This window comes from Pan troglodytes, chromosome 2, assembly GCF_028858775.2.
Source record: "Pan troglodytes isolate AG18354 chromosome 2, NHGRI_mPanTro3-v2.0_pri, whole genome shotgun sequence".
In the NCBI taxonomy this organism is placed as follows: domain Eukaryota; kingdom Metazoa; phylum Chordata; class Mammalia; order Primates; family Hominidae; genus Pan; species Pan troglodytes.
Genome location: NC_086015.1, coordinates 72,736,478 through 72,754,354, shown reverse-complemented (window position 1 = coordinate 72,754,354; position 17,877 = coordinate 72,736,478). Strand labels below are relative to the sequence as shown.

Below are 17,877 nucleotides of genomic sequence, written 5' to 3'. Positions count from 1 at the left end.
TTAACTCCCTCATCTTTCTGTGTCCCAAATTCCACTGTTCAGTTGCAATTACTGCTCTCTTTTTATATATTATATATTAACACCATATTTCTAATCAATATTTATACATTGCAATTTATTGATACATCAACTTTAGATTTTACTTATAACCTCTTGTTAATATATAGTGTTTCCTTTCTTGGATAGTTTTTCTGTTTCTAACTGCTTTATTTGCATGTGTAAATGTTTGTAGCTTATGCATTTTATGAAATTTCCTATCGTTCCCAAGATCATTTCCATTCTGGCTTTCTTTTCTATTCTGGCTTTCTCTTCTATACTGGCTAGTTGAAAAACTGAGTCTGGGGCTTCCTTTCGCCACTCTTTTGAATTGGATTCCTTGATTCCTGGGCCCCATATCTCTCTCTAACTCTACGCTTTTATTTTGCTATAGCATATCCTCTGGTAAATTCTTAAATAATTGTGTTAATGAAAATAAAAGTTTTGAGTACAGTACTTGGGTGACAGGTGCACTAAAATCTTAGACTTCACCACTATACAATTCATCCATGTAACCAAAAACCATTTGTACTCCAAAAGCTATTGAAATAAATAAAATATTAAAAACAAAAAAATAAAAGTTTTTAGGCAGGATCTGATATATTTGCTAAGTCTCATGCTTTATTGATAGTTTTGTTGGGTGTGGAAATCTTTTTCAGACTTTTAAAAGCATGAGTCCATTGGTTTTTAGCATACAGTGTTACTTTTGATAAGTATAATAAAATTGTTTTATTTCTTTTTCCACATGTTAATATTTGTTTCCCTTGGCTTTTCAAAGCTCTCACAATTTTCTTTTTGTTATCCCAAAAAATTTGAATTCCACGAGGAAACACCTTGGTGTAGGTCTGCTCTTCATCCCGTGTTTCTGGGCACTAACTGAATTCAAGTCTTTCTGATCTTGGATATGTATTCTTTCTTTGGTGGTATCTTTATTCTGCTTTTTGTAGTTGTTCTTTATCTCTGAAATAGGATTCGGGGACATCTGGATTGTTTCTCTAAGTATTTTCTGTTTGCTTTCATAATTTTCATCTCTTTATCTTTGCTTTTGGAATTTTCTGAGTTTTTTTTTTAGGAAAAATTGATTTTAGCTATTAAATTTTTTAGCTATTAAAAAATTTAAGAATGCTTTTGTATTATTGTCTGATTGATTTTTTTATCATAGCGTTTGTATTATCTGTACATATGTCTCTCTGAGAAGTATCATAGCAGAAAGGTTAACAGCATTGTTTGAGAATCCTTATTACCTGGATTTGATGTGTGGTATTTTTTTTTTAAGAGTATTTGACGATGACCTTATGAAACTTTGTCTTGTTCCCTTACTGTCCCTATTATCAAAGACTTAATGAGATTGTATATGTGTGTGTATGTGTGCAGGTGAGTGTATTCATCCTCTATTTGATTTCACATATATAAAACTCATGAGGAAGTACATATAGACTTTAGGTACCTGGCATATTGTAAAAGGGGAAAGATTTATGCGTTCTGAAGAGAAACCAGAGTATAAGGTACCTGGCATATTGTAAGTGCTAATCATTATCTCTTTCTCATTCTCTTTCTCTCCTTTTTGAGTAGTACTACTATTATTGGTATGTTTAGGTGCTTTTCTGTTCCTTGTCACTGATTCTCCATTCTCCAGTTCTATCTTTTCTGTTTATTTATTTTGGTCTCTTTCATATTGGAGACTTTCTCCCAGCATTGTACCCTTTTTATGGAAGCATGGACTCTCTGAATATGGATGGGAATGGTGACTAATGGACTTATTTTTGAGTGCACTGATGGTCAGCTTAGCCTCTTGCTGTCAGCCCCGTGCATTGAAGCACCTATTGAGGTCCTTTAAAGTGAGTCAGTCTCTTCCCCTCAGTATCCACTTCTGCCTGTCTCAGTCAGTCAGTCACTCCTAATCCACCTGCTTTCCATCCTCCAAAAGGCTATTAAATGTCCGTCAACAGCTGATGTGTCCACTTCTGTACTTTGCTCTTCTGAGTTCAGATCTTATGTTTTCCTTTTCTTTGGTTTTAGTGGGGTCTTAGGAAAGAGAGAAGATACACACAGGCGGTTACTCTGCCATCTTTAATTAGAATTAGAAATTTAAAAATCAATTGAAATCTGGTACTGCTAAGTGCTATTAAGGAGAGATTCATGGTGCCACATGAGAGTAGCAATCTCATATTTTAATTCTGGACTTAGATACTTAATGACATGTATAGTGTGTAAACAAAAATAGCATTTGTAAGAGAGTTTAACACCTAAAATATTGTTTAGGGTTATGATAAAAAAAATGCAGCTTATTGCTGGAGCCTATTTTACTTAGGGCTAAAATAGAACAAAATTTCCTAAGGGAAGATGTTAACAATACAAATATACTTTTTATATTTAAAATGTACAAGTAGAAACTTATCACCAATTTCTACATTATACATACAGAGATTTATTTATTTTTGTTCATGAGATGGTCCTGCATACAAATTTAGTAGAAGAACAAATAAGAAATCTATCCAACTGTGGATGAAATGTTGCTGAAATCACAAATGCACATATTGAAAAGGACTTATAAGGACTAAAACAAGTCCTTTTGTTTATTTTTATCTTCTAACTCTCCATTTGGCTTTATTCTAAATATGATATATATAGTTTTTTTTAACAGTTCTTTGAAACTGAACACAAGCAATTTCACTGCTCCTTCTGGCTTCTTTGTCTTTTGGTTAACCACACACTTGGCTGTCACTCTGCTTTTTCAGGGATGCTGGGAAAGGGGGATGATTAGGGTAGAGGGAGGATGCCAGTGAAGGGCAGTGTCAGTGCCCTGCTTGTCAACTGCCTCCAAATGGAGAGTTTTTTGCATTCTTTTCTGTGTCTTTGCAACTATGCTCTCTCAGAAGCAAGGTACTCATTGTGATGGACTGAGCATGGGGAGCCACTTCATTTGATTTCCTCTCCACTAGTGGCCCTGCTGAGTTTGAAACCTTTACAAGCACTAGGCAATAGTAAAACCAGAGCCAGACAAGCAGGAACTGGAGTGCCCAGTACAGTCCATTGCAACAGGGATGAGAGTCATGATATTTCCCAGTGATCTACAATGAATTGGGCTAAAAAGCCAATTTACTACATATATAAGCACACAGAGAGAGACTTTTCAGAAACACGAGTGATTTGTTTTGCTCAATTATTTTTCCACTATGATACTCCCTAATATGAAGCATTTCACCTTTTTTCAGCCTATGAAGTTATAATTACTAAGTGACAGTGTATTAGTCAGTGGGGGCTTCTACAAATACCACAGTCTGGACAGCTTAAACAAAATAAATTTATTTTATTATAGTTCTAGAGGCTAGAAGTCTGACAACTTCAAGAAGTTGTTGATCTTGGACCTCTGGCAATTCAGTCTCTGGTGGGGGCTGTCTTCCTAGCTTGCAGACGGTTGTCTTTTTGCTATGTTTTCACATAGCCTCTTTCTCTGTGTGGGTATGGGGAAGAATGAGCTCTCTGATGTCTCTTCCCCTGAGGACACTTGTGCTATCAGATTAGGACCCCACCTTTATGACCTATTTAACCTTAATTACCCCACTAAAGCTCTATCTCCAAATACAATCCTACTGAGGGCTAGGGTTTCAACATATGAATTTGTAGGGAACAAATTCAGTACCGTTCATAACACAGTTTGATGGAATATTTACAAAATATAAGTGGATTAGGTTCACTAAGAAGTAAGTTGTATCTCAGTATAACATTTGAAAGTATATGTTATTTATTTAAATCAACTAACTCTTATAAAGAGGGAGCTATTTCTAGTTCATGTGTATGCACACTTATGTGTGTGTGTGTGTGTGTGTGTGTAGTCTGTCATACATACTAAAGACCAAGGTTTACCTAATGATGAGATCCCCTCAGAGCATTTATTCCATGGTGTTTATCATCTTGAGATATTATGAACCTTCAAATCTATGATATTATTAGAAAAAAAGTGGTAGACAGATAGTAGACTTCTGATTAAGAAAACTGACAAAAGGAAAATCCTTACAAAAGGTAGTGTTTTGAATAGTAAGGGAAGACACATTTTAAGACTTATTAGAAGTGATGAGCTTGGGAGGTTTTTAGATATCTTAAAAAGTAAGGTAAGCAACTGAGGAATGTTGGTTAGAATATAGTATTTTTTTGTGTTGATTTTTGACCCATTGAATAACTTTTCTTGTAATATCTATTAGAATCGAACAATAATAGTTAATCTCACAAAGACAGAGTGTTCCAAGCAGATGAGAAATTTTCCTTGAAATATATTAAAGTTAGGAAATACATTATATCTTTTGGGTGTAGGAAGAAGGCTCTGAGTGGAAAAGGGAAAGAGAGCTGGGATATAATTCTTAGACTGGATTTTGCTACATGGCTTTTCAGGGGAAATAATATAATATACTCTAATATATCATCCTCCATTTTACAATTGCCTTTTGCCACATGATCATGGATGTTCACAAAAGCATTCAAGAGCTTCACCAAATTTCCTAAAGGTCTCTCTTTAGGCCTTTGCTACTGAAATCACTCCCTTTTGAATATTTCAGTTGACTTTCTCATCTTCAATTGTTGACCTAAATCTGCCAAATTCTCAGTTAATAGCTATGAATGGTGTTCAAGCAGCTCTCAAACATCACTGTGTCTCAAAAAGAAAAAGGAAAAAAAGGAGTCTCGCTCTGTTGCCCAGGCAGGAGTGCAGTGGCATGATCTCGGCTCCCTGCAACCTCCACCTCCTGGGTTGAAGTGATTCTCATGCCTTAGCCACCTGAGTAGCTGGGATTTCAGGCATGTGCCACCACACCTGGCTAATTTTCATAATTTTAGCAGGGACGGGTTTTGCCATGTTGGCTAGGCTTGTCTTGAATCCCTGGCCTCAAGTGATCTGCCTGCCTCAGTCTCCCACAGTGCTGAGATTACAGGCGTGACCCACTGTGCCCGGCCCCAACATCACTTTTATTGACTTCATGAGATTCTTCATCTTTTGTAATATTTGCATCATAGGATATTTTAGACAGTCACTGAGAGATAGACAGACTTAACAGGACAGCACCTGGTGTTGAGTGGGGACTAGTTTTATGTGGGCAAGGCATACTTTATTCTGATGAATTTAAGAAGTGCATAGCAAAAACCATACCCTGCAAATAGACCATCGGCTGTATCAAAAACTGGGGAGAGGAAGACTGTAAATGAGCCATCTATGCTCCTATAAAGCCTTTCCTTTGATGCTCTACCCATTTCCTTCTACCTAGTCAGACATCTCTATGAGATTTTGCCCGATAGCATACACATATGTTGTAATTTCCCACATCTTAAAAATCCCGGCTAACATCTGTATATCCTATTGGTGGCATTCTCATTTCTCTCCTTCCCTTGATAACACCATTTCTCAAATAGTCATTATAGTTATTGTCTACAATTTCTCAGTTCTGCTCTCTCTCCAATCCATTCCAATCAAGATTTACCTCCATTCTTCTGCTACATTTTTTTTTTTTTAAATTAAGGCCACCAATGGCTTTCCCAGCTGTTAACATAGAGGTAATCTTTTTCTTTATCCTGTAGCTACAGTTTTTCCCTCTGGGATTTTATCTAGTCTCATGGCTTTAATACTAGATACATATGCCAATAATGAGCAAATGTCTTTCCTAAAGCCAGATTTCTCTCTTGAACTCCAGAGTTAAATATCTGGACTTCTCTCAGTTACCTGTCTATTTAAGATATGAAATTTAACAACCAAGCTCCTTGTTTTCTCTGGTTTATTTAAGGGACGACTCCATTCTTCTTGTTCAAACCCGAAACTTTGGAGTTAGCCTCTTAACATCCAGAATCTCCACATCTAGAAGCCTCTACTTCCAGAATCCAACCTCTTCTTCCTACCTCCACTGCTACCACATTGGTCCAAGCCACCACCAGCTTTCCAGGGATTACTGTGGCAGGAGCTTGTGTCTCTGCTTCTTCCATCCTTGCCCCTCTTTAATCTGCTCTGATCACAGTAGATTCTTTTAAAATATATGTCACATTAAGTCATTATAAGCTCAAAATATCCAGTGGCTTCTCAGCCCACTTTGAGTAAAAGCCCAAGCCTCTATAATGATCCATGGGGCCCATGTAATCACCCACACACCTTTCATTATCTTTCTGGCATCATCTCCTTATTGTTTCTGCTCTGACACAGCTCTAGTCACAAGGGCATTTCCCCTCAGATTTTGCAAGGCTTTTATCTTTTCAACAGCTTTAATGTCTCACTCAGTACTCAAATGTTAGTTTCTTAGGCTCTTCCTATTTTAAATTGCACCTTTCTTGCTTTGTGTTTTTCCTGTCACTAAAATATGAAAGATCTTCAAGGAAGATGATTTTTTTTTTGCTCATTTTGTTCAGTGTTATATTAGCATGTGCTTGTCAAAGAGTAAATATTTAGCAAATAATTATTGAATAAATATGTAATAAAAGCCAAAAGGCATTTGTTCAGTATCTGCAGTGTTTCAAGTAGTTCACTGTGTTCTTTAAGCACTTTATTTAAACTTCATAATTGTCATGTACTACTTACACATGCGAAATACAAGATTGAGAGGCTTAATCAAATTACCTAAGTCTGGAAGCTAGTATTCCAGCTCAGTTCTTTTGACTCTTAAGTTCAGTACCCTGTCTTTTGTTACCAGCAGGTAACGATAAATCCACTTCCATCTTAGGAGAACAGTCAGATAATTCCATTTGGCATCTCTACTTTTTGAGACCACAGGTGTCTCTCTCTTCTACTGTCCTATCCTCAACACCTGGCAGAGGCCCTGGCACATAGTAAGGCCTCAGTGGATATTTGTCTTCACAACTAAACTACCAAGTTTGTCCATCAAATGGCTACTATCGTCTTCTACACTGCGATGTCTTCCTTGATTGAAAGCCAAGTTGGGATAGGGATAGGAGAAGAAAGTTGAGAATTACTAGAGAACTGCAACTAGGAATACTGGGCATGTTCGCCAAGGGAAGCCACTATCCGTGGCCTCATTTTCTGCTTTCATTTCATGAAATCTTGTATTTAGCCTTCTCTTTCCTCTGTTCTGCTCCCGTGGAGAGATAGGCTGAAAATGCCATACAGAAAACCACACTCAAATCAAACAGATGCCTTCTAAGAAGATCAGTGGAGTGTGAGACTTCTCTTTGAGGGTGTATTTTCTAGTGCTGGGCAGGAGGAGGAAGGGGAAAAAGGATTTCAACAAAAGGAGAAGGATGCAAGGGAAATAATAGCATAAAGGAAGTCTCCCTAATCTGATGCTTTCTGTGTCTCTATTAGCTTTCAAGTAGTTTCAGCTGAAGAACTTCTATTGCAGATGTGGTTTTGTATTTTATCCCTTTCACAATAGAAAAGCCCTGTCTGCACTGGGACAAATGGGTATTTTTTCTATTGTTTGAAACTTTTCTTAAAAGTATATTTAATAAGAAAAAAATGATATGTATTTAAGCTATTTATTCTTCAGATAAAGTTAATCCATCCTCTATAGCAGTCCTGAAGCAATCAATTTTTGTTGTAAGGATTATCATAACACTTTTAATGGTGTCTACATCAACTATTCTGGTGAATGAGGAAACAGGCATCTCACATGTTACAGCCCTGCCAGTATTTTAAGTCTTCTTTTTTGAACAGAAAATATGCAACCCGATTGCAATTTCAGAAGTGTGGAAAGGAATCGAGTAACAGTTTCAAGTTTCCCCACTTAAAAAATATGTCTCAAAGAGCACCAAGAACAGTCTCTGGCACATAGTATGCTGTACGTAAGAGTTGGTAAAATAAATAGAAATAAGTACCTACCCATCTACCCCCCATCTGCCCACCCAGACAAAGCCAGAAGGGAAGTAGCTTAGCCACTGAAAGGATTAACAGCATGAAGGGGACAGTGTTTTGTTTTTTGCTTTGTCCAGTTTCCCTCCTAGGAGCAGCCCCATTTCTGGATAACGCAGTCTTGCCTGCTCCAATTCACACTTCAAAACTTAAAGTAAACTCCATATGAGAAGTTTCATCTGCAACTTCTCACTTATTGCAGGGGCCTCATGTTATGTTCTCAATATTTAGCTTCAGTTTTCAAGATGGATCGCCACACCATTATGTTCCCCTGCTGTTTTAGAGGAAAAATTCATCTTTGTTTTAAGTGAATTTACTTGAAGTGGCCACTCTCTGGTACCAGGCTTGTTGAACAAGGCATCCCCCCTGTACCTTTTTAGAGAATTAAGTTTATAACAAGAGCTGCTAGTTTCTTGTGTTTCCGCTTTCATTTTTCTCCCATCCTACAATACTGGTTGTAAGACATCTGTGATGGTTACTTTTCTGTGTTATCTTGACTGGGCCATGAGGTACCCAGATACTTGGTAAAAATTATTCCCAGTGTATCTGGGAGGATGTTTCTGGATGAGATTAACATTTGAATCAATGGATTGAGTAAAACAGATGGCCCTTTCAAATGTAGGTGGGCCTCATCCAATCTGCTGAGGACCTGAATAGAATAAAAAGGCTGCTCTACCCCTGAGTAAGAGAGAATTCTTCCTGCCTGACTGCCTTTGAGCTGGGATATAAGTCTTTTCCTGCCTTCAGACTTGAACTGAAACACTGGCTTTTGCTGGGTCTTAAGACTGCTGACCTTCAGATGGGAATGACACCATTGGCTCTCCTGGTTCTCAGGCCTTTGGACTTGGACTGAAACTAGACAAATGGCTCTCCTGAGTCCCCATCTTGCAGACTGCATATCTTAGGACTTGCCTACTACCATAATTGCATGGGACAATTCCTTAAAATACTTCTCTTTTTCTCCATGTGTACATCCAATTGGTCCTATTTCTCTGGAGAACCTTAACTAATACAATGTTATAACATGAGCTGCTCAAACAATTATAAGCAGCAATTTCTATGTGCCATTCACACTGGATCCTTATTTTCTGCCATCAGGCTTTGAGCAACTTTAAGTACCTGTTGCCGAGTACCTACCTCCTGTGCCAGGAAATTACAAAGAAATAAAAATATATCCTTATTCAAAGATCATAGTTGTATTAGTTCATTCTTATGCTGCTAATAAAGACATAGTAATTTATAAAGGAAACTAGGTAATTTATAAAGGAAAAGAGGTTTAATGGACTCACAGTTCCACAAGGCTGGGGAGGCCTCACAATCATGGCAGAAGGCGAAGGAGGAGCAAAGTCACGTCTTAACGTGGCAGCAGGCAATAGTGTGTGCCGGGGAACTCCTCCCTTTTATAAAACCATCAGATCTCATGAGACTTATTCACTATCACAAGAACAGCACGGGAAAGACATATGCCCATGAGTCAATTACCTCCCGTCAGGTCCCTCCCATGACACGTGGGAATCGTGGGAGCTTCGATTCAAGATGAGATTTGGGTGGGGACACAGTCAAACCACATCAGTTGTCCACTGTCACCAAAACACAAATTTCTAAAAAGACTGTATGGAATCACACAAACACTGTCATCAAATAGAAAAAGATGTGGTCAGTGGGAAACTGAGCTATGTCCCATGAGTTGCTGAGGTGGAGATGCCATTTTTGGCTCTACTTGGTAAAATACAAGCTATAAAGCAAGAGGGGAACCTTTCCTTCATCTTTTGGTTTGAATCTCACCTCTTCTCAATCTCTAGTTATGAGGCCCTGGGTGAATTAGTTAATTTCTGTACATTTTCTTAAAGATAAAATCGGAGTAAAAAACAGTACCTACCCCATAGCATTTTTATAAGATTGCACAGGATATTTGTAACAACAAAAAAAATTCAAACAGTACCTAAAACCTGTATTTTATCAAATCTAAGATGCCATCAGTTGTGAGATATAACACTATAATGTGTATTCCTAAGAAGGAAAAGCAGTGTCAATTATAATTGTAAGGTGCTATTAGTTATGTCACCTCCTGATGTGTTAGAAGGTGAAAAAATATGTATCTTAAAATCAGTGAAATACAAGAGTTGGTGCTGTATAAATAAAATTCTGGATCAGGCAAGCTGATAATTCAGGGCACTGTGGCCCAGTTCCAAGTTTGAATAGAAAATAATCCATTTGTACTTGTGGATGGTTATATAGCAACAGAGTTCTAAGTAAATCATAGCATTACTGAACATCCAGATCATTTCTTGACTGCTCCAAGAAGTTGCTGACACATATATTTTTCATTTTCTTCGTGGGGTTTAAAGCTGCTTTCATTACAGACTCTCAAGGGTCATTTAGTAATCTAACCAAGGCATGATGGTTTGTTATGGACTGAATGTATCCTCTCAAAATTCATATGCTGAAGTCCTAACCCCAAATGTGATTATATTTGGAGAGAGGGCCTGTGAGGTGGTGATAAAGAGTAAATGAGGTCATTTAAGGGCATGGCCTTAATCTGACAGGACTGGTGTCCTTATAAAAAGAGGAAGAGACACCAGAGCTTGTTCTGTCCTCCATGTGAGGACACAGCAAGAAGGTGACTGCAAGCCAGGAGGAGAGCGCTCACCAAGAATTGAACAGGCTGACATCTTAAGTTTGGACTCTGTCTCCAGAGCTGTGAGAAAATACCTTTCTGTTGTTTAAGCCACCCAGTCTATGGTATTTTGTTATGGCAGCCCAAGCAGACTGAGACAATGACCAATGGGAGGACATTTCCTGAGAGGTAACTGTGAAAGAATCATCCTGGCCCCTGCTCATGGCTAGTCATTAGCTGTCAGGGAATGTTTGACTGAAAGTTGCTGATTTGCATTTGGAAACCAAAGACAGGATCTCCCCTCCAACCTTTCCCAGCCCTTACTTTTCTGCTCACTCAGTGCTAAAGTTTCATACTACTTTACTGACATTATAATTACTATTTATTTAATTTTACAATTGTATACAACTACCTATGGGAAATCAATGCTCTTGTTATGAACATTTAATTAGGTTTATCATTTAAATCACTTCTCCATATTCATGCTTTCTTAAGTAGTAGATTGAAAACTTTCTCTCTTGCTGGTAGTTTGATTCTCTGGGTACTGGTTCTGTCTGTGCATTTTACAAATGAAACTTCGCCTTAGCATTCGTTCTCACCAGTAATTGAATTTTCCTGCCATCGACGTTGAAGATGGCATGTCAGGGATGGTCCAGAAAACATTCAGAATAATATCGAGGTTATTGTTTGGAAAGCCTGTCTTTATGGATAAAAAGTCTGAATCATGGAATATTTTTAAATTGGTTTTATTTTGAAACACATGCACCAGCAGAAACCAAGCAAAGCATTAACCAGTGGGAATCCTCAGGGAAACCTCTTTTAATGAGTAGATGAAATTGCTTACAATTCACACAACAATTTATATGTAAATAGATGTATCTGAAAATCATGAACACACTTGAGGGTACTTGAAAAAGTTGTCTTTCCTTAATAATTTCTGAACAGAACCTTTACAGTCTCGTTTATGTTATTTTTATCAGAGCAAAGGTAAGTCTCCCCAGCTGGGTATAGCCAGAGTTGGTGTATTAGTTATCCACTGCTGTGTAACAAATTACCCCAAATCTTGGAAACCTAAAACAATCAACAGACATTATTATCTCACACACAGCTTCTGCACACCAGGAATCTGGGAGTGGCTTAGCTGGGTGGTTCTGGCTCAGGATTTCCCATGAGAGTGTAGTTATGCTGTTGGCTGGGGCTGTAGGATCCACTTCCACACTTATCCATGTGACCAATGGCAGTAGACTGTAGTTCCTGGCTATGTAGGCCTCTGCATAGGGCTGCTCACAACATGGTTTCCCCAGGACAGATGATGAACATGTGAGTGAGCGTGCCATTGTCTTATCACCTAATCGTGTACATGGCAAACCATCACTTCTGCTGTGGTATGCTGTTGTCACACAGACCAACTCTGGTTTCATGTGGGAGGGGCCTGCACAAGGAGTCTGTTTGCAAGTTTACTGACTCGGCTATTGTCAGGACACTTCAGTTTCTTACTACCTGGGCCTGTCTGTAGGGCTGCTCATGCCAGGGTTTCCCCTGAGTGAGTGATGTGAGGGCCTGGAGATGACAGCCACCTAATTTTGGACTTGACAAACCAGCACATCTGCTGCATGCTTTTGGTCATATAGACCAACCCTGGTGCCATGTGGGAAGGGGCTGCACAAACGTGTGAATACTTGGTGGTGGGGATGACAGGGGAGCATCTTAGAGGGTGGCAGCCACAGTTGACATGTGACCTAAGCCATGCCAGTCAGATGCACCCTTTCCTAGAACTGACACATGGAGCAGAATGGCAGGTTCAGAGTGGAATTACTCACTCAGGTCGAGCCATGAGAGTAGTTCCACTTATGGTTAGCTACATTCACTCTTTGTTCTACAAACTCCTGATCTTCCAGTAAAGTTTCTTTGCATTAAGTTAGCTCAAATCAGTTTCTGTTGTTCTAACAAAAGACTCCTGATAAATGGATTCCAATGTAAATTACCCTTAAGTACATGTGCAATACAGAAACTACTTTATCACAGGATGATGGAATTCAGGTGGTTGGTGATGGGAGATATAAATACAGAGTGGTTGGGAGAGTAGCAAGAAACTGTGGTGCTAGATTGGAATCGGAGATGTCGATGTACCTGCACACATACTTCCTTGACCTATTTGCTGAAAGGGCCTGAATCACTCCCTAGTTGTGATGAGTAAACCTACACATTGAGATTCGGGTTTCTAAGTCGGATGCCCCACAAAAAGTCATCAAGGATTCTTGAAGAAATTATGGGGGGCAGGGAAAATACCAGGTAAGTCTGGAACATCTTGAGGGTCAGAAGGTTAGTAAATTCTCAAAGAATGATGAGAATATGACACAGCTCCTCCTGCCTAGATCTGGGACAATTTGAAGGGTCTCCTCCTCCCCAGATATGGGACGATTTGAACATTAACATAGAATCAGTTTTACAACTATCATATTGATAATTGATTCAGGTGGAAATCATCAATGGGTACTAAAACTAGTAGGTGACAGTTTGATAAAGAATGGGATATATTCATAGTCTCACTAATATATCTCCCTCAAAATGCTTACTAATATAAAGGGAAAAATAATACCTTTACAATGGAGAAGCCTGACAGATACCATCCTAACCATTTAATTAAAGGTAGTAGCACTGATAATGGGATGAAAGGACATTGGGTGTTTCCTGATATGATGCACTGAGAATATAGAATCACTTCTGGGACAATCTGCTAAAAATGCATTGCTTGAATCTAATCAAGAGGAAGCGTCACACAAATCCAAGCTGAGGGACATTCTGCAAAATAATTGGCATGTAACTCTTGAAAAATGTCAAGGTCAAGAAAGAAAGACTGAGGAGGAGTTTCTGAATAAAGGAGGCTAATGAAATGTGACAACTGAATGCAATGCATGCACCTTGGTTGGATTCTGAGAAGGGGGAAAATAGCTACAAAAGGCATTATTGGGACATTGGCAAAATTTGAATATAGATTGTACGTTACATAGTAGCATTGTATCATGTCAGATTTTCTATCGTTAATCATTATGTAACCTTATGTCTTTGTTTTTAGAAAATACACAGTGAAGTAGTTAGGGGTAAAGGGGCATCATGTCTGAAATTTACTCTCAAATGGCTTAGAAAAACATGAGAGAGTGAATGATAAAGCAAATGGGGCCACATATTAACTGGTGAACCTGGGTGAAGTCTGTTACAACAGCAATTGCCAACTAATAACAAAGTACCACACATTTAGCCCCATGTTTCTGCAGGTCAGAAGTCTAGCACTGCCTGGCTGGATTCTCTGCTCAGCGTCTCACCATTGGGTTAAATTCAAGGTAGCAGCAGGCTGCATTCCTTTATGGGGAGGCTCTGGGGAAGAATCAGCATCCAGGCTCACTCTGGTTATTGGCAGTTCTTGAGGTTGTAGGACTGAGATCTCCATTTCCTTGACATGTGGCCCCTCCATCTTCAAGCCAGCAATGGCACCTGGAGCTCTTCATCTGTCTGCTTTTCAGGGCTCATTTGAGCCCTGAATGGCCTGACCTGGATAATCCAGGCTACGCTCCCTCTCTTAAAATCAACCAGTTGGCCAGTCACGGTGGCTCACACCTATAATCCCAGCACTTTGGGAGGCTGAGGCAGGCAGATCACTTGAGGTCAGGAGTTCGAGACCAGTTTGGCCAACATTGTGAAACTCTGTCTCTACTAAAAATATAAAAATTACCTGGGCATGGTGGCACATACCTGTAATCCCAGTTACTCGGGAGGCTGAGGCAGGAAAATCGCTTGAATCCAGGAGGTAGAGGTTGCAATGAGCTGAGATCGTGCCACTGCACTCCAATCTCAGTGACAGAGTGAGATTCTCTCTCAAAAAAAAAAAAAACAAAACAAAACTCTATCAATCTCAGTCACATCTGCAAAATCTCTTTTATCATGTAATTAATATGTCATAACCATGAGTGTGACCCCAGGGGTTGAGGATCCTGGAGGCCTCATTTCTGCCTACCACAGGTTCACAGAAGCTTTTTGCACTCTTCTCACCACCTTTATATAAATTTGAAATAATATGTTATCAAAATAAAATGTTACAAAGACTCATAAGCATAGCACAGGAAGTTGGAAAATGTCATCATAGCATCATTTTGGTTTTGGTGGTGTCATTTCCTTCTAACAGCACTGGGTTTGTTTTTCTCCCCCATTACCAACTAGGTCACCACCAAATCAAGCAAGGGACCTGTGAGGTGGTCGCCGTGCACAGGTGCTGCAATAAGAACCGCATAGAAGAGCGGTCACAAACGGTCAAGTGCTCTTGCTTCCCGGGACAGGTGGCGGGCACAACTCGGGCTCAACCTTCTTGTGTTGAAGGTAAGACCTCTCTGGTCAGCATCTCTGGTATTTCAAAAAGGCCAAAACCCACCAGGAATTTCCCTACTTTACTGTCTTTGCAACCCAAAGAAACCTAGGGTTGCTTTGAGATCAGTGTCAATCCAAAAATGTACATAAATACAACTCCAAAAATGTCTTGATGGTAAGATATGCCTTCACTAATGTCCCACAAGGGGTACCAATGGGGAGTTATATTATAGGGCAGTTGGGAAGATGTGCTTCAATTCCTTTTACCCACCTGTCTCCACATCTCACTCACCAAAGCAATTGTTTCCTCTGATGCCCTGTTCTCCTTCCTCTTATACTCTCTACTCAAAATTAGCAGCATGACTTTCTCACTTCATGCTTGGTGTTATATGTTAGTATCCTGTCTTTTATTTCTAGTTTATCATTTTAACAGACATTTATAGGACAGTCTCTTTGGAACAACTTCCCTGGGAATAGTTTGGAATCATGTATCATTCATTTGTAATCTCCAAATCCCCTAGCAGAGTGCTGTGCCAATAGTTAAAAAATATATATGAATGTTGCTGGTTGTAGGTGGAGGCCTGGGATTGATTTCTTTTGATACCCCTGGCTTCTTCGAGCAGACGCCGTGTTAGAAACAAGTGTCAGTCCCCAGGGGAACAAATACATGGGGTTAGTCCTGTAGCAGTTGCTCTGCAGTGTCACGAAACCTCCCTGAAAATGAACATTTCCAGTCTCATTTGATGCATGTCTAAAAGTCAGCAGTTAAAACACACACACATTCTTAACTCCAGATCATATTGCACAGTGAACAAGAACGGCTGATTTACCTGCATCCCATTCCCCCTACCAAACACACATATAGACATACACAACTATATGGGCTCTGTGGTTACAGTGGTATATCTCCAGCTGGGGAAGTCTAATGTATTTATCATCTCTATTAATTGAATCCAAATCACATCACAACCATTCTTTCTGCTGGCTGTCTCTCAAATCAGCCCACTTTTCTCCATCCCCACTGCTACGTCCACAGTCTAGGGGCCACCCTTAGATCTTGCTGAGTGTGCCACACCTCTCCTTCCACTTTCAGTCCTGTACCCAGAATGATCTACACAAACAGAATGGATTATGTCACTCCCATACTGAAAACCACACTTTAGTGGCTTCCCACTCTCTTTAAGATAAACTCCAGGAGTTCTTTACCATGGCTTGCCGAGCCCTGCAAGATCTGTGTCTCAGTTCTCTTTCAAGTACTCTACCCTAGGCAATCCAGAGTTCTTCCCATTTCTTTTCATTTCTGCACATTACTAATTTATATCCCTTGCCTGAATCATTGCCCTCCTCCCCATGAGACACACCTGGTCTGCTTAATTCTTCTTATTCTCCTTTCAAATCTCTTGTAAGTTCTTGCATCACTCTGGACTTCCAGTTCATGACATTCATCCTATGTTACTGTAAAAACGTATGCCTTCCAGTTAGTACGTAAACAGCTTGTGGATGGGGATGTGGTCTCTTACTTTCATCTTTCCCCATTGGCTGGCCCACGAACAACTTTTAGTACAGTGGAGAATGGACTTTGCTAATCACAGATTGCTCTCTACAGACAATATGTTTGCTTGCCTCTGTAGGCCTTAAATGTCTTCTAACAAACTCTTTTTATATTGTCTAACCCAGAATAATGTTTTACAATATTCAAAGCACTTTTATTGGTACCTAAAAAGTACTGATAGGGCAGTGATGACTATTAGTATCTTTATCTTAGTAAAGAAAATGTATCTTGTTTTAAATTGTATGTATGGGTAAATCCCCTTTGGCCACCACCCTAGAAGTAACTGCATTTATCTGTTTGGTCAATATATTTTTCTGTATATCTGTGTATTTGGAGATAGGTTTGTAGAAAACAGTGGTAGATTTCAATATGAGTGTGTGTTTTACACAAATGCTATCACATTGGATATTTCACGCATCCTGCTTTATTCCTATCAGTATTAGGTTGCAGAAATCTTTGTGTGCTGGTACATATTGATCTAACTGGGTGTTTTCAGTTGCTCCATAGCATTCCATGTATGGATAGGCCATAATTATTTAGCCATTCGTCTTCCCTTTTAAAAATAATGATAGGGTCTTGCTCTGTCATCTAGGTTGGAGTGCAGTGGCATGATCATAACTCACTGCTGCCTTGAACTGCTGGGCTCAAGCAATCCTCCTACCTCTCCCTCCCAAAGTGTGGGGATTACAGGTGTGAGCCATTACACCTAGCCACCATTCCTTTATTGATGGACATTTTGATTGTGTTTATGGCAAAACAAACAGACTCTCAGGTTAACTAAATGGTTTCCCTAGTGTCACAGGATCAGTGATACGGACCAGTCCTGGAGCATCTGAGCAGAGTCTATGCAGTGCTGTCTACTAAAATGTTCTGTGATGATGCACATGTTCCCTCTCTATATATTTATGGACATAACCTGTGTAGATAGATATCTATATGTGATGATATATATGTCCAGTGTGGCTAGTAGCCATTAGCCACCCGTGGCTATGGAGCATTTGAAATGTGGCTAGTGTAAATTTAGATTTAATAGGGACTTGTGGCTTAAAGCTTCACATTGGAAAGTGCAGGTTATGCTTGATGTAAACATGTAACTTGAGTGTAACATTTGTGGTCAGAGAGTGCCAGTACCCTGAAAGGTGAGATTGTGTCTTTCAACTTGTGTCTCCTATACCTAACATTGTCTGGCAAACAGTCGGTGTTCAATAAATGTTTATTGGATCAAAGTCACTGAGAAGTGTAGGAAGTTTAAGCTTTGGTTGGGATGTATGTCTGATTTCATCTCTCTTTGATCTCTTCCTTATCTGAATATGTTTCCATTAGGGCTTTTTAGCTTTACCTGCTTAATATTTATCTCATAATAATTATGCAGTATCATGCCCTAATTGGAATGTGAGAAGACCTATTCTCTGCTGATATGTTCCTCTTATCTTATTTGTCAATAAGAATAGAAAGGATCTAAAATATAAAATTTAC

At 39.2% G+C, this 17,877-nt stretch overlaps 1 protein-coding gene across 4 annotated transcripts in view; it reads left to right on the top strand.

The window, feature by feature from the left end:
• Nucleotides 1-17,877, top strand: part of TAFA4 (TAFA chemokine like family member 4) — a 200,683-nt gene that overhangs the window by 164,297 nt on the left and 18,509 nt on the right. For all 4 annotated transcript variants that reach the window (XM_016941474.4, XM_016941477.4, XM_054680785.2 and 1 more), the window contains one exon: nucleotides 14,706-14,861. In XM_016941474.4, coding sequence (XP_016796963.2) covers nucleotides 14,706-14,861 — 156 coding nt within the window. The remainder of the gene's footprint in view (nucleotides 1-14,705; nucleotides 14,862-17,877) is intronic.